Source organism: Larimichthys crocea, chromosome VIII, assembly GCF_000972845.2.
Source record: "Larimichthys crocea isolate SSNF chromosome VIII, L_crocea_2.0, whole genome shotgun sequence".
In the NCBI taxonomy this organism is placed as follows: domain Eukaryota; kingdom Metazoa; phylum Chordata; class Actinopteri; family Sciaenidae; genus Larimichthys; species Larimichthys crocea.
In genome coordinates, this window is record NC_040018.1 from 26,069,445 (window position 1) to 26,092,851 (window position 23,407).

At 41.8% G+C, this 23,407-nt stretch overlaps 3 protein-coding genes across 5 annotated transcripts; 2 read left to right on the top strand and 1 right to left on the bottom strand.

Annotated features, from left to right (window-relative positions):
• The first annotated feature begins 211 nt into the window (after positions 1 to 211).
• adprhl1 (ADP-ribosylhydrolase like 1) lies at positions 212 to 8,424 on the top strand. The gene is made up of 8 exons (XM_010732120.3): positions 212 to 1,388; positions 2,518 to 2,682; positions 2,762 to 2,887; positions 3,011 to 3,151; positions 3,319 to 3,446; positions 3,571 to 3,703; positions 3,801 to 3,966; positions 5,567 to 8,424. Exons 1-8 carry the CDS (start codon positions 1,175 to 1,177, stop codon positions 7,635 to 7,637), a joined length of 3,144 nt encoding a protein of 1,047 aa, XP_010730422.3. The 5' UTR covers positions 212 to 1,174; the 3' UTR covers positions 7,638 to 8,424.
• A 1,539-nt stretch (positions 8,425 to 9,963) lies between these two features.
• On the top strand, positions 9,964 to 17,590 carry grtp1a (growth hormone regulated TBC protein 1a). 3 transcript variants are annotated; one of them, XM_010732131.3, is made up of 8 exons: positions 9,964 to 10,691; positions 12,117 to 12,268; positions 12,366 to 12,524; positions 13,511 to 13,635; positions 14,155 to 14,251; positions 14,522 to 14,694; positions 15,879 to 16,064; positions 16,209 to 17,590. In XM_010732131.3, exons 1-8 carry the CDS (start codon positions 10,549 to 10,551, stop codon positions 16,299 to 16,301), a joined length of 1,128 nt encoding a protein of 375 aa, XP_010730433.3. In that variant the 5' UTR covers positions 9,964 to 10,548; the 3' UTR covers positions 16,302 to 17,590. The 3 variants fall into 3 exon arrangements, with proteins under 3 accessions (XP_010730433.3, XP_019109593.2, XP_019109592.2); XM_019254048.2 differs by having other exon boundaries at positions 9,965 to 10,233; XM_019254047.2 differs by lacking the exon at positions 9,964 to 10,691 and adding an exon at positions 11,704 to 11,723.
• lamp1a (lysosomal associated membrane protein 1a) lies at positions 17,110 to 23,033 on the bottom strand. Its single transcript, XM_027281519.1, has 9 exons — positions 22,682 to 23,033; positions 20,614 to 20,722; positions 20,297 to 20,516; positions 19,978 to 20,139; positions 19,676 to 19,881; positions 19,435 to 19,560; positions 19,269 to 19,335; positions 19,012 to 19,179; positions 17,110 to 18,249 (listed from the first exon to the last, which is right to left on the bottom strand). Exons 1-9 carry the CDS (start codon positions 22,717 to 22,719, stop codon positions 18,110 to 18,112), a joined length of 1,236 nt encoding a protein of 411 aa, XP_027137320.1. The 5' UTR covers positions 22,720 to 23,033; the 3' UTR covers positions 17,110 to 18,109.
• Between the last annotated feature and the right edge of the window lie 374 nt (positions 23,034 to 23,407).

The window sequence follows — 23,407 nt, forward strand, 5'->3', positions numbered from 1 at the left end:
TTTAGCAGCTAATTGTTAGTTTTTGTTTCAAACTTTCTTTAAATAATCAATTTAAATTGGACAAATATTATTTTGTAAAACTAAAATAATGTTATACCACTAAAAGTTAAAAATGATTATGAGTTCTACCGTTTGTCTTGCTCTGCTACGCTTGATGCAGAAGTTGTTTGCTCCAATGGAGGCAGATTTTAGAGATTTGCAAAAAAAAAAAAAGAAATCTCAATGTTCCTGCGGAGAATTGCTGCCCTACAGTGTGTGTGTTTGAGAGTGTATTTAACATGTTTGCTTGGGAACAGTTGTCCCTTACCAGGTTGCATTCCTGCTGCATATCATCATCATCATTGGCTCTTCTGCTAATGCTTTGGCTTCTGTTACTCCGAGTATGTTTAAGGCTACATTCAAAAGCAGATGCATGGAAAAAAAATTCAAGGTATAACGAGTTGGGAATACCAGATTTGTCTAATTAGCACAGCTCAAAGGGGTTAAAAATGGAGGGATTATGTGAAGATGAGGATTAAATAGATTAGAGAGTTGAGCTTCAGTAAAGGAGGAGGGAGGCTCATTGAGTTGGGGGGGGACATCAGTTGAGGTGATGCTCCATTCTTATCCTCCTCCCATGGGGTGAGTGGGATGTCAACAAGGTCCAGTGCCAGCTGCCAAACTTACACTCCAGCCCAGCAGCACATTAGCATCTCATCTACTGCGTCCAGCCCCCTTTACCACTCCACACCCAGCCACCCAGCTCTTAGGCTTTGGGGCCATGGGGATTGCCTTTTTAGGAGACACCTGATCACAGCTGAACTCGCCACCACCCAACACAAAGAAACTGTGGCTGATAACGTGTTGCTTTCGTATGTGTGTGCATGCCAATTCTTGGTACTGGGAGACAACTGATGAGAAACTAGAAGAGAGCTCTGCCAAGGGGGAAGGTGGAACAGCTATTATGTAGCAGAGAGTAGCTCCACGTCAGGATGTTTTTGGGAAAAAGAGTTTCTTCTGTCCTCATTGTTCTGTGACCGTGCATCTGTTAAGGTGGTGAAGAAGACTTGCAGCTGAAAAGAGATCAGATTTTGGCATTTTGTTTATGCCAGGAGCCATCTAAATCCCACAAGGAGAGAAGATCATTCTTTCTGTGATTATCTGTGTGTGCTGAACGTGAGCAGAGGTCAAAATCATGGAGAAATTCAAGGCAGGCATGATTCTGGGCGCTGTTGGTGATGCCTTGGGCTACAGAAAGGGTCACTGGGAAAGCTGCCCCTCAGGCAAGAAGATCCAAGAGGAACTGGCCTCTATGGGGGGACTGGGGGCCCAGAAACTGGACCATGATAACTGGCCCGTGAGTGATGCAACGCTGATGCACATGACCACAGCAGAAGCTCTTATAACAGGTATGTTTAGGTTTGATTCTCAAGAAGAATGAGAAAAGGGATTTATAATTGATGAAGAGGGAGATTAGAGTGGAAAACATACAAAGATTACACACTAAATGTCAAATATCAAATCAATATTTCAGATATCCAACATCAGATCTAACTTTACATAAAATCAAAGTATTTCTCTCTTTATCTGTCCAATAATATACAGACACAGCATCAGACCTGTCCACTGGGGCTTTCTACATTTAGAAGGACCAGAATAGCTTCTTCTATACAGTCAATGGAAGCTGCTAATCACTTACTGGCAGACCATCTATGAATGACAAAGGCTGCTGACATACCTTAATCCATCCTTGCAACTGGTCTTCAAAGACAAAACCTAAGTAAAAACACCATTACGAATGCCATCACTCGAATGTCATCTAAGGCCCCCACAAGGCGGCCAGGAGTTGCCAGGACATAAAAGTCCAAAATAGACTTTTAAACTTCACAATAGAACAATAGCAGGTCAGACTCCTCCATAATCTGCTGGTACCATGTTTGGCTGGAGTTTCAAAGCCAATGACGGCGGCTCTATGAAATGGTGATGACATCTTTTGAGATTAGGAAGCCCTTTTTAGCCACAATGCCTGAACACATATGCACATGCACAATTTGGCTCCTGTGTTATCTCTAGTAGCCTACTTATTACTCATCAAATGGAAGTTAAAAAAAAATCGCTATTCTCTCATCTCTCTCTTGCACAAATTCATTGAGGGATTTCACAGTGCATTGACTGACAGCTTCAGGTCTCTCCATCCTCATCCTCTGTGACAGAATCAGTCCATTCACAGTCCTGTCTTTCACCAAAGTGCTACATCATTAAATTAGAGGCGATGCTTCCTTGTCAACATAGTCTCTCTCTCCCTCACACATAAAGCACAAACATAAACAGATTCTAGCAGGATAGCTGTGGGTTCAGCTCGAGGATCTCAGTTGACCTCATGGTGTGTGGAAGTGACTCCACTCACTCCGCAGGCATGCCGGTCCTAATCTGCGGTGTGGCAGACTGAGGCTAAACTTAGCCCACCACAGCACCACTCATCTCCTCTTGCATGCCAATCATAAATGACTGCCAGTCATTGTGTGTTTGTGTGTCCAGATTACTGGTGTCTGGAGGATCTGTACCGGGAGCTGGTGCGTCTCTATGTGGAAGCCATGGTGTCTCTCCAGGGCAGAGCCCCCGATCCTGCCACAGTGGAGGGCTTTGTTCACCTCAAACCTCACAACTTTCTGCTCGCCTGGCATACACCATTCAATGAAAAAGGCTGGTGGAGATTTTTAGATATTGTTTGTTTTAAAGAGTTGAACATAACTGCAACATATAAATATGTGTCTATGTCCAGGATCTGGGTTCGGGGCTGCTGCCAAGGCCATGTGTATTGGTATGAGATACTGGCAACCTGAGAGATTAGAGAACCTGGTGGAAGTCAGCATTGAGATTGGCAGAATGACTCACAACCACCCCACAGGTGACAATGTTGGCCGTTTCTAACATATCCAAACCCGTCTGTCAGCTACATAATTGTGCTGCTGATAAACATTTAAGAACCTTTTATTGTGTAGCAGTAACTTGAGGTATCTCTTGGCTTCAGGTTTCCTAGGATCCCTGACAACTGCACTGTTTGCATCTTATGCGATCCAGGGGAAACCTCTTGGGACATGGGGCCGTGAACTCATGAAGGTCATCCCTCGGGCTGAGGAGTACTGCAGGAAGACCATACGACACATGGCAGGTTAGATTGTGTTTATTTTTGCAAGAGGCACGACATTTAACAGCTTGGTTGATTAATCCAGGTCATTTTGAGCTTCTCTGTGAAAAAACAGTAATCAAGATGTGTCTGAGAGAACATGACTATCAGCTGATACCAGTAAATGTTTGTGATTATACATTCCTATGCAGAGTATCAAGAAAACTGGTTCTACTTTGAAGCCAAGTGGCAGTTTTACCTAGAAGAGAGAGAGATAGACAAGGAAGGACAGAACAAACCTTTATTCCCTGATCGCTATGATGCTGAGGAGACAGACAAGGTAGGTCTTCCCAGTCTGTCACACAAAACAGAAATAGACACATAAATAAAACACACAGGTTCAGGTTTTTGCGTCACCAGAACCTTTAATTGGAACAGTGTGCTGCTTTTAATTGTCCATACAGATATACAAGCGCTGGAGCTCAGAGGGCCGTGCAGGCCGAAGAGGCCATGATGCCCCCATGATAGCCTACGATGCTCTTCTAGCAGCAGGGAGTGACTGGGCTGAACTGTGTAAACGAGCCATGTTTCACGGAGGTGAGGATTACAGCATTTTGCACCAGCAAGACAAGATTTAAAAAAATGCAGACAGATGAAACAGCTGTGATTTCTGTGAAAATGTTTTGTGTTTTAGGTGAGAGTGAAGCCACGGGTCTGATCGCAGGTTGTCTCTATGGCCTCATGCATGGCCTGAGCCAGATTCCTTCAGGCCTGTACCAGGATTTGGACAAACGAGAGCGCCTGGAGGAGCTGGGAGAAGCACTTTACAAAGCAGCCTCTGCAGAAAAGTGCATAGACAAGTAATCCTGCTGTTCACTGGCCTGACCTCCACTGGCTATCAGAGGAACTGCACATGGCTGTTAAACTGCTTTATCCCACACTAGTCTCTAGTCCTGATTAGTAGTGTCTCAATAGTCTTGAGAGGCATCCCCTCTTTCCCTCTACTACTTGATTGTGCTACAGTTCTGTCATGAATTGAAAAGGTTAAAGCATCTGTCACTGTAGGTGTGAGGTGGAGGAACATCAAAAGGAAGACCATTTATGGTCCCAATTATGTCTGACATGAATGTTTTCCGATGAGATCATCTCTCTGGAACAACATCTGCAATCAGCTGGCATTCATTTCATTTTCTGCTAATGGCAGGGATGAGTCACTCGTCTCTCTTACTGTACTCCACCTAATATGAAATGGTAGGACTGTGGGAAAAAGGAAACTCTCAGGCCGTTTTTGAACTAGCGAACTCTCAAAACCAACGAAGACAATTTCCTTCTCTGATCTTTTCCTTTTCTAAAGCTAACCTGTATTAACATGAAGCACATGCTTATGTTGTGCCATTGAGTAGCAAATTTGTCAAAATCAGCACAAAACGTGCAAACTTTTGATAACTGATTTTAAGATACGTCTCTCCTCACAGTGGGCTTCAGTAGTTTTTAATCTAGACCTACCTTGGCTTTTTAATGCATGTGACATGTGATGATGATTTATGCATAACATTACAGAGTTGCAGAATAGTAATCATTTTATCTTATACTGTGATCAATTATTAGTACTGTGATGCTCTTATCAGGAAGAGTGTTCTGTATTGTGAATGCACCATTACATGGTGAATATTAATATGATATGAACATTAAACGGACTCAGATATACATTACGCATGAAGTGCCCGTCTCTCTTTATCTTAACTATAACTTTATTTTGATAGATAGCTCGTCTCCTATCTTAATTTTTCTACCAGATTCCCTCTTCTTGCTACACAAACCTCCTCTGCAATCCTCTGAACTAATCACCTGTAACAAGTTCACACGGCAAGAACGCTTCACTTTAAATCTGAGCACTTATCTTCTTTACTTTGCTGCAGGGTTGGGATGACTACTGGTATATCCAGTTCAAGCTGAAGTATTGTTTAATGACTCAAATATCACAGTTGAAAAGAAGGGGAAAAGTCCTTTTGGAGACTAGTTTTACAGTCAGCGTCAACAATTAATTAGCCCCTTTCTACACAGACATGCAAGGAGTAAATAGACACCTTTAATTTGAATTTGAATGAAGGTGTCTATTTACTTCTTGCATGTCTGTGTAGATTTACTTACATGGGGTAAAAGATAAGTATTTTCCGTGATGATGCTTTCAGAAGAGCAGAAATTAGATTTTTTTTTTTTTTACATTTTTATCACGACTGCATGAAAAACACAAATTTAGCACTATATTTTGGGACTGGTAAGCGGGTGCTGTGCTATTGTTCCATGGTAAGCCTTGTCTAGACTGCAATTAGCACTGCCACTATTTCATGCAACAGTAAATGTTGAACTCATCCTTCAACTCTCTTGTCAATATCCGTAAATATTCAGGTATGCTGCAGCTATGGGGATTAAGTTCTGCATGTCCTCTATTCTCCATAGACCAGATTCTCGGAAAACCAGTATCAGCCCTGATGCCGGTATGTTGAGGAAGTTGGTTAGAGACCACAACTGCCGCCCTGTGGTCCGAGGGATTCTGGAGAGTCTGCTGCATTATCTAACACAGGAACTTCCCAAATGGACCAGCAGAAACAGACATCTGGAGAAGCCAGGGTCGGATATTGTAGTTGAAGTCAACACAAATTCAATGAAGCAGACTCAACTTCGGCCAAGTTGCACTAAAATTCAGCTCCCTGACAAGCATAAAACAACCCAAGTAAAGACTGTTGAGACCATTTCCAAGATCCCTAAAAAATGCTGGTCAGATTCACAAAAAGATCAAAGACCAGGAGATTTAATACCCCGGCGGATTACTACATTCCAGCTACTCCAATCCAAATTTATGAGGTCCACACCCAAACCTCCCATCACGCACCAAAGGGAGGTAGGAACTTTGTCCACCAGCAGAGGAGTGGCTGGTGATGTGAACCACAGCCAAGACAGTGAGAATAATAAGCACAAGAAGGACTGGACAAGAAGACAACAAGCACTGAAGAGGGGAGGCGGTGTGAAAGATATTGTAGCTAAGTTTGCCATGGCTGAGCAAAAGGAAAAGAAAGAAAATGTGCTGAAGAAACAGCCAGTCAAACCAAGACTCATTGGAAGAGGGGTCCTCTTATCGTCCCTGATGGAGAGGTTTGAGACCATGGCTACTGTATGTAAGGGAAGTGACCTGAAATGTTCACATGAAAGGCCCTCTGGAGGAGTCAAGATGGCAAGTAATATAAAACAGAGGGTTGCTTATTGTGAAAGACAACAGGAACAGGTGGTGGTTCAAACTGTTCACAAACAAAACCTGCACAAGCAGATGAAACGTGAATGTGTTGGACAGCAGTTGAAAGGAAATCAAACTACAAATGAGCAAGAACAAAGACCAGAGGAGGTAGTGGAAGTTCCAACAAAAGTAAACTCAAACCTGGAAGAAAATGGTCATGTGAAAGCAGACCAAATGAGGCAAATGGGGGACAAACATTTGGATAAAAAACCTGAAGGTCATTGTTCATTAAATAATTTACAAGCTCATGTTCATGATAAGGATGTTAAGGGTTGGAGGTCAGGGGAATATGGTGAAATTCAGACAACAGTAGAAGAAACTGGTATCACCAACAGGCTAAAACATGGACATCTAGAGCTGCTCTGTTTAACATCTGTCACCAAGATGTCGCTCCCAGAACCCTACCAGCTTTTACCACAGGTAGATGCCCAAGTGAACTGGCATGTGGCAACCATCATGACCTGCCCTCCCGTGTGGTCCACATGTGTAGATTCCTCACCTAAACTCAATTTAATGGAACCATCAGAAAGTTTACACACAAACCTGAAGACAGAAGTTCCTCACAGAGCCCTACAATACTCTCACAGTGAATCAAGTGTGGATGAATCTGTCACTGATGCAAGATGCCTTTTAGAGCCCAAACCTGAGAGATTTTCTACATATACAGGCAATGACCCTGTGGAAAATGTAGCAGCAGAAGATCCAAACCCAACTAAAGATGTGACCATTCAAAGAAGGTTACCCATGTACATTATCCCATGTGTTTACAGATTTGATAATCAAGATGTTGACGATCAGACTGAATCTTTCCCTCAATCAGCACCGCACCCAGAAACTGTAACTCCTTTTGTTGCAATGCCATCACCAAAGCACTCTATGACTACCCTCCTTAGTCCTAATAACATGAAGGTACAAGCTCCTCATACAACAACAAAACAGAAACCAATGGAGGGTAAAGCACAAGGAAAAGAAGAAGGGGAGCCAGAAGAAGAAGAAGTAACACCAGTGGACATAAAAGATACTAGTATGACCCAAAGTTTTGGACTTTCCGAAGACACTGCCAATAAGGCTGCATTTGAAAACAGCAAGACCTCTGCTGCAACATCACCTAAGATTGAACCTGAGAGGGACAGTCCAAAACAGAGACCAAAGTACACAACAATCAACTATGGGGATCCTTCAGTCAAACAAACATATAAACCCAAAGTCATACGATTTACTGACACCTTCACTTTCTAGGGCGGTGCCACTGAACAGACTGTGACAATCTCAAAACTGGAATCAATATTTACTGTATAAGCACTGTATCCATTTCAAGGATACTGTATACGGACTTTGCAGATAACAATTCATTGTCAAGTGTTCAGTATAAGGGTAGGAAAAAAAACTGATGCCATGAGGGTATTTTGTTCCAACACTGATAACCTCCAAATGACTTACAGCAGTTAACACTGGCTGGGCAACACCTTATCAAGGTTGAACTGTTGCAAACAGCACTGCCAACGTGATAACAGTTTCTTTCTGCACAAAAAGCATCATCTATCTGTGCAGCACTTGAAATGGTTCCTCGCTGTATCAACACTGTTAACATAGTAGGCTGTTTCAAGTGGACCAAAAACAAGTATTAACATATCATAATATGATAAGAAGACTGAGTATTAGAAGAGTAGTTTGACCTTTACATTTTGAGTTTTGAGTTTAATTCGATATAAATCTATATTAATCCATCAATCCATTTTCTGGTTGTTGGGGACAGGTTGCAGCGACAGCAGGCTAAGCAAGAAAGTGACATCCCTCTTCCCAGCAGGGTTTTCCAGCTGCTCCTAGGGGGATCCAGAGGCATTCCCAATCCAGATTACTTAAGTCAGAGACGCAGGCTGTTTATGTTTAACTGTCTACTGTATCATACCCAATAACGTTACATGCAAACCCCCCTTTTCTTTCTCTTTAACTGTCAAGATACAGCACATTATATTTTATTGGATGTTTCTTGTTCATCTTTCTTAAATAAACATCTCAAAGCGATAACAGCCCACTATGTATGCTGCAGAATTTATTGGGGAACTGGCTGAAAACATGGTCATAAACCTCACAAGGCTGTTAACAAGGACACAACAATATTTTTTTATGCTCGTCAATCTACCACATGAACACTGGAATGATTCATTTGAGGAGATGAATGGTTTGTACTTAACAGTACCAAACAAGTCTGTAGCTGGAAGCTCATTCTATTCACAGATCCGACCACGCCCACAAGCAGGATTACACTACTGCTCAAACATGAGTCTGCATTTGCACTTACTCTATTTGTACAAGAGGATAAGAGATCGGGGCCTACGTGGTCCGTCATCTGTCCATCCTGAGGCTTATCCTGATAAGTAGTGGTGATGAGGAGTATGGCGTTGTTAGTGTGCATGTAGGGCAGAAATGCTTAAATCAAATTTTCCAGTAATTTGATTTAGGTCGGGCTAAGGGGGCTAATAGGGCTTCTAGCTACACGGTGTCACTGCTGGTCACCAGATAATTCAGTTTAGTTCACTGTCACCTAATGTTACGTGATTGTTTCTTTTATCTATAACTTGCTCCACGTGCTGTATATAAAAATGAGAAAAACTCAGCAGAAGTGCCACATCAAACAGTTAACAGTTTTTATGCTTTGTCCCCACATGTTTTCTTTTTTCTCCAGCTTTGAAAAATACCACAGCAAGGAGGTGGTCAGCCACCAGAACAACCTTAATGTCATTTCACAGCAGTCCTGACATAGTGTCTAAGGCTCTGCTCCAGATCCAGATCATAAGCACATAATTAAATTGAAATCTGGTGACTTGATGTAAGGTTTGCGTCATTTTGATACTCATCACATTTAAAAATATATATATAAGTAAGAGTTTCCAGTCTTATTTGTGCAGGAAGGAAGTAATTTCAAGTTCATTTTTTACATTATATTCCCTAATGATCTGAAGCTGTCAGCTTGTCTTAAACAACATTTTCATGATATAACTACAGAAACATCCAGTGATTTTGTATGTAATGTGTGCCCTTGTGTTTCTTTTGGCAACAAAACTATTTCTACATGAGGAACATAACGCCTGCATGCCTGGATCTGAAGCTGTGCTGATATTTCCTGTGACAAAAACAGTTATTTTCATAATCTATATAAAGATCCAGTGATTTAATGATTAATTTCGAAGTACTCTGGAAGCAACAAATCACCCAAGCACATATGTTTAAATCCAGGTATATTATTTACTGAAGCTCAGGTGAACAGCTGTGTTTACCTGTGCTACGTGGCTACACAGGAGAGGGCGCGGCTACTCACCATGTTTATGCTGCCTTCACGTGTTTTCGGAAGTACTAAAACTCTTAAGTACAAATAAGTGGAATTCTATGACCTGGGAGTTGCCGGTGTAACAGTAATGTTTTAGGCTGTGTCTGTGTCAACAGACATAGGGAGTATATGAAAACAAATCATAAATAAGTGGGTTAACGCTTTAGCAACGCGGCTCACATTTCTTTTAACCGAAGCTCCGTGAATGCGCCACAGGTCACATTTAGCCATGAGAGCAGTGAAGTGGGATGTTACGGGAATCACTCGAAAGCACCATCAGCGCTGATTGACGTGTGGAGGTCCTGGGACCAGCGTCACGAGTCCGAAATCTTCCACGGAGTAGTCCGGGTGGAGGTTAGAGGTGGAGGGTGGAGGGTGGAGGTTACCTGTATTTACTCATGTAGTCGTTATGTTTGGATGTTTTTATTAGAGCTACGGACCAGGTGGTTGTACTCCGAGGAGGGAGAGAGAGAGCGGGGGGACCAGCAGCAGCAGCAGCAGCAGCAGGTGCATGTGGATGGCGATAAAAACTCTTGGCAAACTCCGCTCGGATTTAACGTCGTTGAATCGATAAAGTATTGGAAAAATCGAGCTTAAATCACTTTTTTAGTTTAAAGGGAGACGCGTAAGACTTGTTTCATGGCGTTCCCCTCCCGGGAATAGCATGTTAATCCCAGGAAAAGCAGCGTCTTGCCCCGTCCGTCCCTCCGCACGCAAACACGGAGAAAGTTAACGAGTGAACGTTTAGACGCTAAACTTCCCTGAACTTTCGACTGTGTGGCTTCGTGTTTGTTGTTTTTTTGGAGAAACACAGCGCGGTGGATGAATGGTGAGACTCTTTTTTTAAAGGACATCACTGGAGCTTTAAAAAAGAGAGGGGGGTGGGGGGCTATGGAGAAGAAAAACAAGGCGACCAACCGGAGCCGCTTCCCCGCCGACGGTAGAGCCAAAGACCGACTAGACAGGTAACGTTAGTTAGCACACGTTAGGTTAACGTTGACTGCTATCTCAGCCTGCTAAATTAACTAACTTAACTTGATAAGTTAATCAATAAGTTGTAGATAAAAAAACAAACAAAAAAAACTTAATTAACCAATTCATAGAAATTGGTAGCATGACGTCAACAGTTAACTGCTTAACCGTTAGTGGAGCTAACGGCTAACCGCAAACATATTATCATATTTTATCAAAACTTATTTAAGGTTATTGTTGTTTTTTCTTCAATAAAATCTATTTTTTTTTTGTTCTTGTACTCTGAATATACTTCAGACAGACACTGACAACTGTCACTGTATTTAATATGTCACGATAAACACCTGCAAACATCGTAGTCATGCACTTCATGCAGGTTTTCAGCAGTGGCCTGCTAAAGTTCATTGTTTTGCTTTGCACATTATAAATGGGATCTGTTGTCATCGCATCATAGTTGAAATTATTATTATAATATTTTTTGCATGTACAAACATAGTTATTAAGTCTGCATTTATGTATACATAGATTTTAAATCTTTCTCTTTATTGCAGGACTGTTGGAAAATGTCTAAATGTATAATTGACTTTAGTGTAATTTATCCAAATGTATCCGCTCCAAAGGTTACAGCATGTTGGCTTTCATGTACAGTATGTATGAAGGTTTTTTTTATTATTTTTTATGAGGTGTTGCATTGTTCAAACAAACAACAATCACCTGAAACCAGGTGCTCCATTCATAAAACTCCACACTTGTACACGTAATGTGTGCCCTTCTGTTTGTTTTGGCAACAAAACTGTCCTCACACCGAGGAACATAATGATACCTTTTTATATTCACCCAGTTAATAGACTGTGTGTGTGTGTGTGTGTGGAAAATAGATCACATTGCTGGTGCATGTCTTCTCCACGGGTGACTTTGCTCATGTGAAAGGGTTAAGCTGCAGCGAGATAATCGTGTTACCTAAGGCATTAGGTTGAGCCACCGACGCCCACAACTTTTCCATCCGTTCACAGATTGTAGATGATGTAGGTACACATGCTATATTTCTGAAACATCACGTTAACAAAGCCATTAGTCTATATTTTTGTGCTGTAATGGCTTCATCCAATGTAATGCCTGCCTGCACACAGTGCTACGTGAGTGGGATGAGGCTGTAAATGCTGCAAACAAGTGGACTAATGAATCACTTGAACATACTTGATAGGAACCAGCATATTTACACAAGTGCACTTGGTCAGGTTCACGTGATTAATTGATCTGGATGGGAGCCAGTGAGGCTCAAGACCAGTTTACTTATGGATTATTATGTTATGATGTGAATGCTTTTTGTAATTCTGATGGTTGTGATGCACTATCCTTTGTGTGTGTGTGTTTTATTAATGTTGTTAACATTTTCTAACTCTTGTTTTTTGACCCAGTGTGGATCCATATGGCTTCGAGCGCTCAGCAGACTTCGATTATGATTCATACGAGGAGCTCATGTCTGAGTATTTAGTTGTGCTCACAAGACGGTCCATTAAGTGGTCCAAACTACTGAAGGGAAAGGGCAAAGTGCAGAAGAATGTCAAATGTAAGTGTGAGACCTGAACACACACCAGGATCCCTCCAGAAGAAGTGCTTGCCATAAAACTTGAGCTAAACTTAAACATCCCCCCTTTCTCCTTCAGTAAAACGTTACGTACGCAAGGGAGTTCCCAACGAGCACCGGGCTCTGATCTGGATGGTAGCCAGTGGGGCTCAAGACCAGTTAGAGAAGAACCCAGGATACTACCAGTCCCTGCTCGGAGCCCAGCACGACCCCAAACTGGTGGAGACAATCTGCACAGGTCAGGCAGTTTTATGCTCACTCAGACGTCCTTTTTAAAAAGTCCTGACACACACCAAGCTAACCTCAAAGAACCAGCCACAGTAAAGATTAACAGTGCCTCACGTACTCTGTTAAAAGTTGAACCTCTCATTGGCTTCAAATCCAAAGATCATCGTGTGCATACAAAACAAAGTAGCCAAACATGAAACAGATTAAAAGTTTAAATATGTTTGGAGAACAAAACGAGAACATTTGTTTTTTTTTGTTTTTAAAGTTACAGTTGGCACTGTAAAGTTTTGTTTTGCTTGGGAAACCAGAAAAGACAGAGATGAAAAATAAAGGGAAACTGCACTAAAAGGGTAAAATTACAAGTTTTGTTTAAACACAGAGAATTCCTTCTCGCTGGCTGCCCCTGAGATTCAGTATGCTGATTCGGCTGCTGATTAATGCTGACTATAGCGAACTGTGCCGCATGCACTGCAAAGCTACCAGTCAGCCACACAAACCACAATGATCCCGAATGGTTTGGTTTGTCCGAACACGTACACACAAGATCTGTTGGTACGTAGTCATAACAATGCTACTCACTGCGGTGGTTTATAGTAATGTAACAAAGTATTATACTCTGGAAAGGTGTCACAGTGATGGCATATATTTGATTAGGATGTTGATTAGGATTGTATTGCCATGTTGCTCCAGGTGTGTTGCACCACTTATGGTCCCTCAATTTAGTTTGTAATAACACTGGTAGTTGAGCTAGCTATGCATGTGGAGAAATTGTAAATAATCCAACAAAGCAACATACATTTAAAAAAAAAAAAAAGTCTCTGTAGCTTTACCTGCAGTATTTAAAAAACAGCATATATAAAGGTGATTTTGTTATTCAAGTTTGCAAAACTGATCACTTTTAGTTGGCAAAGCAGACTCTGGTTCTTGGACTCATCAACCCTTAAACTTAAACAGAACAAGCCCTGAATGAGCGTCTGCGTGGTCTCCTTCTTTCAGACTTGAACAGAACGTTTCCAGACAACGTCCAGTTCCGCAAGACGTCCAACCCATGTCTGCAGAAGGCTCTGTACAATGTGCTGCTGGCTTATGGTCACCATAACCCGTCTGTGGGCTACTGTCAGGTAATATTACTGAAGATCCAAACGTTCAACACGCGTGACAGCGATTTCAAGAACCTTGCGATATGATCTGGTGTTTGTACTACTGGAAAAAAACAACAACATAGTATGTCATAATGTTTGTTGTTGTTTGAGGTGCTGGGTGACTGATATGTGCAGAAAAGGATTTGGTTTGTTGCTACAACAACATATGTGTCCTAAGAAAACCTGTTTGTGTCAGCGTAGCCCTACGTTAATCATTTGAAAGGCAAATTTCATTCAGCAGAGCACATGCAGCTTGATTTGCAATTCAAACAGGCAGCAGGGATGTGTTATCACGTCTCAACAAGAACCCATTCATCTGAAATCACACTCAGGTAGTCTATTTTAATTTAAATGTCTGTTTTATTTTTATTATTGTTTCCTTGTTTCATGTTCCGTGTTCACTTACTGATCTCTATTCTGGATGTCTCTAATGAAACCTGTTCAGACAGGATCGCAGGATTCATACGTAACCTGAGTGTGTCTCTCTTTTGTCTTCAGGGGATGAACTTCATAGCTGGGTATCTACTTATCGTCACAAAAGATGAAGAGAAATCCTTCTGGCTGATGGATGCACTACTCGGCAGAATTTTACCAGGTGCGTACGAGTGTGTGCTAAGAATAATCCTGTAGGAGGTCACGTAGTCTTTTATCTGTCTCGAGTCCTACAATTATCAGTTGTATAATGCACTCAGGCGAACAAGTCTGTATAAATTATTTAAAAAAAACTTGGTAACAGCATTTATGACAGGAGTTGTGAGTTGTTTTACGTTAACGTAGGTAAATTAAGTAAATATAGTTCAACCAGTTTGTCTGTTTGCAGGTAATTAAGAGCAATTTCCTCACAAAGGTGTGTGTGTGGTTACAGACTACTACAGTCCAGCCATGCTCGGGCTGAAGACGGACCAGGAGGTGTTGGGTGAACTGGTGAAACTTAAAATCCCCGGAGTCTGGCAGACCATGGTGGATCATAATGTCATGTGGACACTGGTGGTCTCCCGATGGTTCATCTGTCTCTACATAGACATCTTACCAGTGGAGGTGAGTGTATCTGTGTTTCATGTTGCAGTCCGGAAGGAAGTCTGGTCATTGTCACTGGATCCGGAGTCAGTATATCTTAATTCAGAGGTTCAGGAAACTGACTCTAAACTTTGATGTTTTGTTGTTAACTGTGCTTCTAATCTCTCAGTCAACAAAAGCTCTGTCAAAGCACACCATTCAGTGTACGACACCCACAGTTTCCTTCATGCCAGGGCTGTTTTTTAGAGGATACAGATAAAAAATATTCATATTACAGTCGTCCCTCGCTATAACGCGGTTCACTTTTCGCGGACTTGCTGTTTCGCAGATTTTTTTAGTGTAATTTTGCATGCTTTTTTTTTTTTTTACAGCGTACTGTACGGTGTGAATGCGCATTGTGTTCTGCGTCCTAAATTGGCTAAGGGAGAACCGCACATGTGTTCTGCGTCCTGTTTAAGGGAGTACTGTACAAAATGTGTGTAAAAAGGTGTAAAAAAGTGTGTGGTTAGGGGTTTTACGGCCTTAAAACATGTATAATAACTGTAAAACTTACTTCGCGGATTTCGTTTATTGCGGGTTATTTTTAGAATGTATCCCCCGCGATAAATGAGGGACCACTGTATTCCTTGTTTGTTTCAAGTTGAAAGAAACTGTCCTTGTTGTTGCTAACATCCTCTGTTGACCTGGGGAGGGGCGTGGACTGTTCTCCAAATACACATGGAGCTTCAGTAGGAGGGAATGACGCTTGCAGATGCTCAAGGTTTAACCCCCACCCACAGGCGCAGTGGCCAACCAGTTGGATTTACTACTGCAGCAATGAGGACGATGATTTATCAGTGATTTTCCATCCCAACATTGATTCAGGGTCACTGCTGCAGTGTCTTGAGTTTTCCCCTCTGCTTCACTTGAGAACAGCACCTGAGTTACACATTTCAAACTTATGCAACATGAGGAAAAGGAACAGTTGTTATGTGATTAATAATATTATTTCTCCTGACTTGTTCCTTACCCTGTACCTTTTTTTTAGTGTACTAGAAATACTGTAAGTCATCAAGATATAAGCTGAATAATAACTCTTTTGATACAGTATCCTACAACTGTGTTTCTAATATTGCTTATCAGTGTGACTAAAATTTTTTTGACTTGCCTGCACTTCATATTTGTGCACCACTTGTGGGATTTACTTTGTTTTGTTTTTTTTGCAGACGGTTCTGCGGATTTGGGATTGCCTGTTCTACGAGGGCTCTAAAATCCTGTTCCGTGTAGCACTTACACTGATCCACCACAACGAGGCTCTGATTCAACAGGCCAAGTCGCTGCCAGACGTCTGCCAAAACTTCAAGCAAATCACCCGAGGACCGTTTGTCGATGAATGCCACACTTTCATGCAGGTACAAGACGAGAGAAGTATCCCATCACTGCTAGTCATTAAGAGTGTCATTTCATAGGAGGAAAGACTAAGAAGCACACAACAAACGTTCCCTGTTATTTGCTTTCTTCGATCCGTTAATCCTGGTGTTTCTTGCCTTTCCTAGAAAATCTTCACTGAACCAGGAAGTCTCTCCTCGGCAACCTTATCTAAGCTGCGGGCGACGTGTCGATCTCGCATCATTGCAGAAGAATCCTGAACCTGAAACTGGCACTACCCGTTGCTTAAACTCAATACACATTCCCCTGGGACGAGCACCCAACAGCAACTTGTTTGCACCTTTTTTCTTTTTTACCGACTACTACATACTGTATAGTATTTGTCTTAAACATATTCATACATCCAATCATACAGCCTAAGTGTAAATATATGGTTAAAGAGAATATTTTTAGCAGCGTGCTGTATGAGCTGATGATTCCATTTGAAATGAACATGTAGTTTTTTTTTGTCTTGTTAAATGTGGAATTATGCACTTTACTCCAGAAAGTCTAGACACTGTAGAGAAGAGAAACTTCAGATCAGATAAGCGATGTGTTGCACACTGTAAGCACAGCCAAGAGAGCCTTTTGTATTTCACAACGAATGGGTGACAAAGCTGGAACGACCTACTGTGGCAATCAAATGTGAATCAGACTGATTTCATGACACACTTTTCTAAACATTTCAAATCAGGTTTTTTTTTTTGGTTGTGTTGGGTTTTTGGTCCCTGACCTCAATAATTAACTCAAATGCACTATGATGAAATTATCCAAACACAATGGAATCAAATGTGTGTCCGGTTTGTTCTTTGTTTTGGTTTTGTGTCCCTTTAAACTCTGAGTGCTGATATCAGATTTTGTTGCACTGGACAAAAATAACCTTCACGTTGATCCCAGCTCTGAGTATTCTGTGTAATGTACGCCCGGTTGAACAGCGCAGAGTAAACAGCTGTGTTTATTTCTCACAAGATAAGCTGAAACAAAATCATAAAGCTACTAAATAACATGCATGAAAAGCAGAATCAGTGCTGGAGTTTTTCATATTTTTTTATTAACTTTCAGTAAGATGCAGAATAGAAAACGAGATCAAGCCATTTTCTATAAAAATAAACAATCAAATCACTACAATTCATATTAACATTTCTTTAAGGAGAGGGTGGGGAAAGCAAGAATAAAAAAATGAACCCATGCACCTGTTTTTTTTAGTAATGCAGAGTCACACTGTTTACACAAAGCAGCAGCAGCAACAGCAAATCCCTGTTTTTGTTTTTTTATCATCACGATTACAGACTTTGTTTGATGAATCGGATTAAACTGTGCCTCAGTGAACTATTGGGTCAGTTGTGGCTTCCTCTCAGTCGTCACTGTGAAGGAATATGATTGGAAAACACACACCTTCAGAGCTTTCCCTTTTCCTCACTGGGATTATTGTATGTTCATGAAGTTAAAAATAAATGGTGGTGAGCACGTGTAGGCATAACTTAAACTGTGTTTACTTGCACAGACATCCTTCTATTAAAAACAGCAGGCGAGCTATCGGAACTTTAAAAAAAATTATATTTGTCTTACATTGTATTTGACTCTCCCTCTGCCTCTTTAATCGCACAGGATTTTAAATAATTACAGAGCTAAAAATGACAAACAGCAGTTCAAGCAAATTCAACCAATTCCTAGACACATATTGACACACGAATAAACAGCTGACGGTGAACTTGCTACAGCAAATTCAAACTGCCTCCATCCTCGAAAATGCAAAGTTCTTCTCTGGTTTCATCAGGATGCACATCCATCTAAAGTTAGCAGGTCTTTTGCTTCTCATCATCACCTCACAGAGAAAGTGGAAGGAAAACATAATATCCAGGAGATCACATGGGATCTGCAAAAAACATGCACTCGCCACAGAGTAACGACTGTTTCCATTCACTCACGCCCTCCTGTCCACAGTCTTGTTACCTGCACGCTCACATACTCGGGTTCATCTTCCCACCATTCAGTCTGTCAGGTTTAAAGTTAAAATTCAAGTGACCACTCAGATGGTCTGGTATCCAGCGTGGCTCCTCTTCCTGCCGATTAGATATGCAATGAGGACGATCAGCACCAGGCCGGCGAGAGCTGCTCCAACGATGATGGGGATGAGCATCTGATCTTGGTCCATCTGACACTCCTCCGCTGAAGACAGAAAAAAGAGGGAAGAAGAGATGTTATATTGCGAAATCTTTAGGAGCTGCCTGATGCAAGCAAAATGTATTATGACTGACCACTTTTAGCAGTTAACGGTTAAAAGCCACAAAAAATACAGCTTGATCTCTCTCTTTTAGTTCAATGATTCAAATTATTCTGGTGTTGTGCTCATTAATATCCGTTTCCCCACTTGGGAGACAAACATCCTGAGCCAGAACTACAAAAATGGCGACGTGTGGATGAGCTTCATGCGGCTAAACCAAATTGTTTCAAGTCAACTTACAGAAATAACATTTAAAAGAACAGCTTGGCATTTTGAGAGATTGCTTTATTTACTTTCCTGCTGAGAATTTGATGATATGACTGATACCAGTCAAAAGTTTGCTCCCCAAATATGAAGCTACAGCCAGAAGGCAATTAGCATAGCTGAGCATAAAGACTTGACGCAGGGAGAAACTGCTGACCCCTCTAAAACTTGTTTATTAAGCACAATGTAGCTTGTTTGTTTCTTTAATATATGAATGAAAAAAATATATGTCTCAGTTTTCATATAAGTAAGAATGATACAAATCTCCTAATTAAACTCTCTCCAACATTTCTTCAACCAACATGAAAAATGTTAACTGTGTAGTCAAAGTGTGACCTACTCCTACTACATCATCACGTATTAAAGTCAGAGCAAAGCTCAAGTTGCTCTACGTGGGGTAACAAAATGTGGATAACAGCAGGGACGATCAAAGAAAACATTACCTGTAGCAAACTGGTTTGTGGTGACGTTAAAGGGTTGGACCTGTAATTTGAATGTGTTGAGGGAGAAGGTCGGCACCACATCCAGGACTTGCTCTGCGTTGCACATGTAGGAGCGGCCCAGCGTACTGCGCAGGTAGTTAAGACTGGTGTTGCTGGCTGAGAAAGGAGCTGTGGAGAGGAGAGATGGGTCAGTTCTTTTCTGAATGAAGTAAATCAGAGCAAAGAATAGAGTATGTTGCTTTTGATAAATGACATACCAGTCATATCCGACCAATCAGCAAACAAAGTTATTGCCCCCAGGTGGTACTTGTTGCTTGTGGTGTTCTGTAGACAGGAAAAGGCCGTTTGAATAAACACAAACGCAAACAAGGAAATCAAACTGAGCGTGGAGCTTATTTAACAGAAGAGGAGGAAAGATCACACCAGAGTGAAGGTGAAGTTGAGCGTGATGATTTCCTCCTGTTTCAAAGACAAGGTAGCACTGCTGGTTTCACATGATCCTGTCGCGTTTGTCTGATCAGGATTCAGGTTCATTAATTCTTGGACAGTCTGCCAAAATAGACAAAGATACATTTGGTTTATTTGAGGTTTATTGTGAACAGTGGACTGATATTTACTTGTTATTTTACTAGGGGTTGTCATTGCTTGTAAAATTCTCTTTTACCTTATTCTGAGATCGAGAAAAATAGGAGACGTTGAGCTGCAGTCCCATGTGAGCCAGGAGACATGCAGTGTCGTTTTGGTTTTTCACAAAGTACGTGCCCTGTTTAGGTGTTCCTGGAGGGGTTGGTGCTGGAGTTACGGTTGTAGCGGTGCTGGCAGTGGTAGGTGGAGCTGTAGTACTGACTTTATCTGCCATACATATACTTTCTGTGACAAGAGAAATAAAGAAGAAACATGAAATCAACAGGGCAAGAAACCTTGAAACCAACCAGCTTGCGAGCAAAAACACAATCAGATCCGCACCTGATGAACTCAGGTCATTTCCTGGCATGTACGCCTCCAGCCTCATGTTAGAGAAAGTGACAGTTTCTCCACTGACTCCAAAAGTGCTGGGACTTATACAGCGGTAGGTGGTGTTGATCGTTGCCCAGATCCCAACTGAAGATGACACCACGGTGACCACATCTAAGGACAAAAATCAAACAGACAAAAAAATGATTTATCATCTTTACTTACTTTATAGATCTAGTGTGAATTTCATATCTATATAAGCAGCACATGCATTTAAACATGCTTGAAAACAAACTGAATCTGCAATGTACTGGACAGTTTGTGTGTGTACCGGAGCTGTTGGCCTCAGGGAAGACTGAACTGTCGCTGAGGTTGTACTGCAGCGTCAGGTTAGCGACGCTGTACACACTTTCATTCCTTGAAAAGCTCAGCTCCAGTGCGTGGCCGGGTCCAAACACCGCCACTAACCACGACGAGCTGCCGTCTGTCCCGCATGAGCTGGCGGTTGTATCGACTGCGGCAGAGTCGGGCAGAGAGACTTGCGCCGTCCTCTGAGGAGAGACAAAAGATACGGCTGGTGTTCACAAGAAGACGCGGTCAATTACGTCAGCATGAAAATTTGGAAACCAGATTGTTGCTGTCACATACCGTGCTGTTGGAGGTGTTGTATGTGATGGAGAATGAGGCAGAAAGCTCAGCCTTGATGCAGGTGGAGTTCCCTTCTTTTACCTCGAGAGTAACAGCCTGAATGCAACCTGGAGAGGAGAACATAATATTGAAACAGAGTCCAATAAAACTCACTTATATACTGAGAATTAGTATTACACTATGAGTATTTAGGATTTACTATCTGGGTCTTCTGTCTGTTATTTAACATGCCTGGTTAGATAAAGATTATAAAACTGATCATTATTACAACATAACCAGTGTTACATGATGCCGTGTCCTACATACACAATAAAGCAGTTCACACAAGCCACCAGCAGAGGTCTGCAGACAGCTACAAATGATGGACCAAGGCCACAAACTCCCTCTGACTCTTTCCTGACATAATTGTAGAGCTTATTAGAGCTCCACTCTGGACATGTAACAGGTGTAGCTGAACATCTCCTGAGCGACGGATACTTGTTATAGAAAGCGGAGCTGCTATGATCAGAATCACCAAGCAGTATTTAATAACTCAGCCAGCCTGCATTGTAGGCTATTAATACCTTTATGGCCTGGAAACTGCAAACTCACCATTGCCTGCCTGCCTATCTGTGTGTGTGTGTTTGAGTGTGTGTGTAATACTGGCTGTACAAATTCTTGAACAAACTGTGCGGTAGCTACAGTAACTATTCACATTGCACATGTAGGCTTCTTATCAATCCTACAACACATATCCGCTAAAAAAAAAACTTTCCCACCGACGTATGTCACAATAAAAGCAATGCAGGAGTTTCACCGCTTGCTTCACACTTCCCAGAATTTCTACACAAGAAGTCTGATTCACATGTGACCGCTGCATGACCATGGCTTTTCCTCTTTGGTTAACTTTTTCGCACAGAACAGACACGGATCTTTATTTACTGTACAGATTGGGTTTTGCTTCTTTATTCTGCTTGGTCAGTGATAAAGGACTTATCAACTGTATGGACACTAAAAAACACTCTGCAGGTTGTGAAATTCACTTGCCAGTATCAACGTTTCACTACTAAGAAGGATTTGGGGGGATGCTCCAAATAGTAGCTGGTTACCTGTATTTCATAACTCATTTGTTACAGAGATCCCTAACTCTGCTCTTCTCTCCTTCACATCTCACTTCTCTCCTCTTCATGTCGAGCTTTCTCCATTGTTGGTCCTAGCAGAACCAGCTCTGTCCTGAGTCCTCTCCTGTGTTGCTGAAACTTCAACTTCCTCGTGTCACCACCTCTCTGTTTAACTTGTAAACAGCACAGCAGACAGTCTACACTGCAATCTGATCATGAGGTAAAAGCGTCAGTGTGTACTAAGCATGAAGCCGCAGATAGCAGCGTGGGGAGGATATCAAAACAGAAAATAGTTGTGTTGTGAGGACATGCAAGAGCTGCAGGATTAAGGTCTTTAAATCAGTAAGACAAGTGGAAAACAAAGCTTAAAAACCAAGTGAGTCCTTACTTAAGATCATATATTTTATATATGGAGCTACAGCAGAAATGGCCTGTTTTTCCCTGCTGTCAGCAGCAGTCAGGTGTCTGCCTGTTGGTCATAAACCAACACTGTCAGTAGGCCCCCTCTGATGGGTGCTGGGTTCAAACACAAAGCCGTGATAGCAGCAATCACGTGAATCTCTCAAAAGGACACAACAATGAGACCAATGTGCTGCTCCACAATAATTAACAAAATGGGTATTACATTAGAACAGAGTAGAAAGAAAGGACTACCTGCGGACAAAGTCCATGTTAAACTTCAAACAAGCACTAAAAGAGACGTATCTCAAGTCAAACTAGTTTATACATACAGGTGGACCTCACCTCACAATAACACACCTTGGTAACTTATAATAAATATGTACTCTAGCCGTATAGCTTATATAACGCGAGCTGGATTAAGTCTAAACTAATTATTTCCATTGTCGGTCAACCTGTTGATTACTTCTCACTTTGAATACATGAATTTATTCTGTATGATGTTTTTGAGTTCGTTCATGTTTGAGACAATGCTGGTCAACAAGTGCGTGACGGTAAAACCCGCAACAAAAATCGCAAACCAGGCGATGATTAGACAGAGTTTCATCTTTTCGGTTCAGCTCACGCCACAGAGCAGACTACACTTGTTTTCTTGTCTTTGTGTGTATGTAGAGAGACAGACGCAGCCGGTGGAGGTTGCGGTGGTTGTGACGCCGCAGCCGCTGCTGCTGCTGCAGGCGCAGGTGGGTCCGCACTTGACTTTTTCTTTTTCTTTTTTTTTTTTTTAGCTAAATCTGAGGGAGTCTCCTCCTGTTCCCGTTAGACAGAGGAAAGTGTTGTCCGGTATTTCCTAAAAAAAAAAAAAAAAAAAGCAACACGTCCTGCTTTGCAGAAACGACCCACAAAGCTACCCGGACTGAATAAGCCCCGGCCCGTCATGTGAACTGGTAGCATTCAGCGCGGCTCAGTCACGTGAGAGGCCGCCCTCACCCCTCCTCCCTTCGGCCCTCCCTCCATCACAAGGACCGAGCCCCCCCCTCCGTAACACCTCACAGACCGAGCAAGACAAATGGCACAAAGCAGGAGACGACACAGGCTTTTTGTCCCGTGTAATTGCATGAGAACATGTTTGTTATTAAACACGAGTTACATAACTGAATAATGTCAGGTAGGTGAGGCTGCTGTAAAGAGACACCTCATGAGAAAAATAGTGCACTTCCAGGAATTATCTTACAAAGAAATTGCGTTACACACATACCAGTGATGTATTGCATGTCAAGGTTTATTAAAAGTAA

Bases quoted from the DNA above. Each gene is read 5' to 3' on its own strand.
- adprhl1 (XM_010732120.3), top strand. From the start codon at position 1,175: ATGGAGAAATTCAAGGCAGGCATGATTCTGGGCGCTGTTGGTGATGCC. The intron at 1,389-2,517 runs GTATGTTTAGGT...TTGTGTGTCCAG, and splicing joins AGCAGAAGCTCTTATAACAG to ATTACTGGTGTCTGGAGGAT. The intron at 3,152-3,318 runs GTTAGATTGTGT...ATTCCTATGCAG, and splicing joins GACCATACGACACATGGCAG to AGTATCAAGAAAACTGGTTC.
- grtp1a (XM_010732131.3), top strand. From the start codon at position 10,549: ATGAATGGTGAGACTCTTTTTTTAAAGGACATCACTGGAGCTTTAAAA. The intron at 14,695-15,878 runs GTGAGTGTATCT...TTTTTTTTGCAG, and splicing joins TAGACATCTTACCAGTGGAG to ACGGTTCTGCGGATTTGGGA. The intron at 16,065-16,208 runs GTACAAGACGAG...TGCCTTTCCTAG, and splicing joins AATGCCACACTTTCATGCAG to AAAATCTTCACTGAACCAGG.
- lamp1a (XM_027281519.1), bottom strand. From the start codon at position 22,719: ATGAAACTCTGTCTAATCATCGCCTGGTTTGCGATTTT. The intron at 20,723-22,681 runs TGTTGCGGGTTT...GTTCTCCTCTCC, and splicing joins ATCGCCTGGTTTGCGATTTT to AGGTTGCATTCAGGCTGTTA. The intron at 20,517-20,613 runs GTATGTGACAGC...GTCTCTCCTCAG, and splicing joins ACAACACCTCCAACAGCACG to AGGACGGCGCAAGTCTCTCT.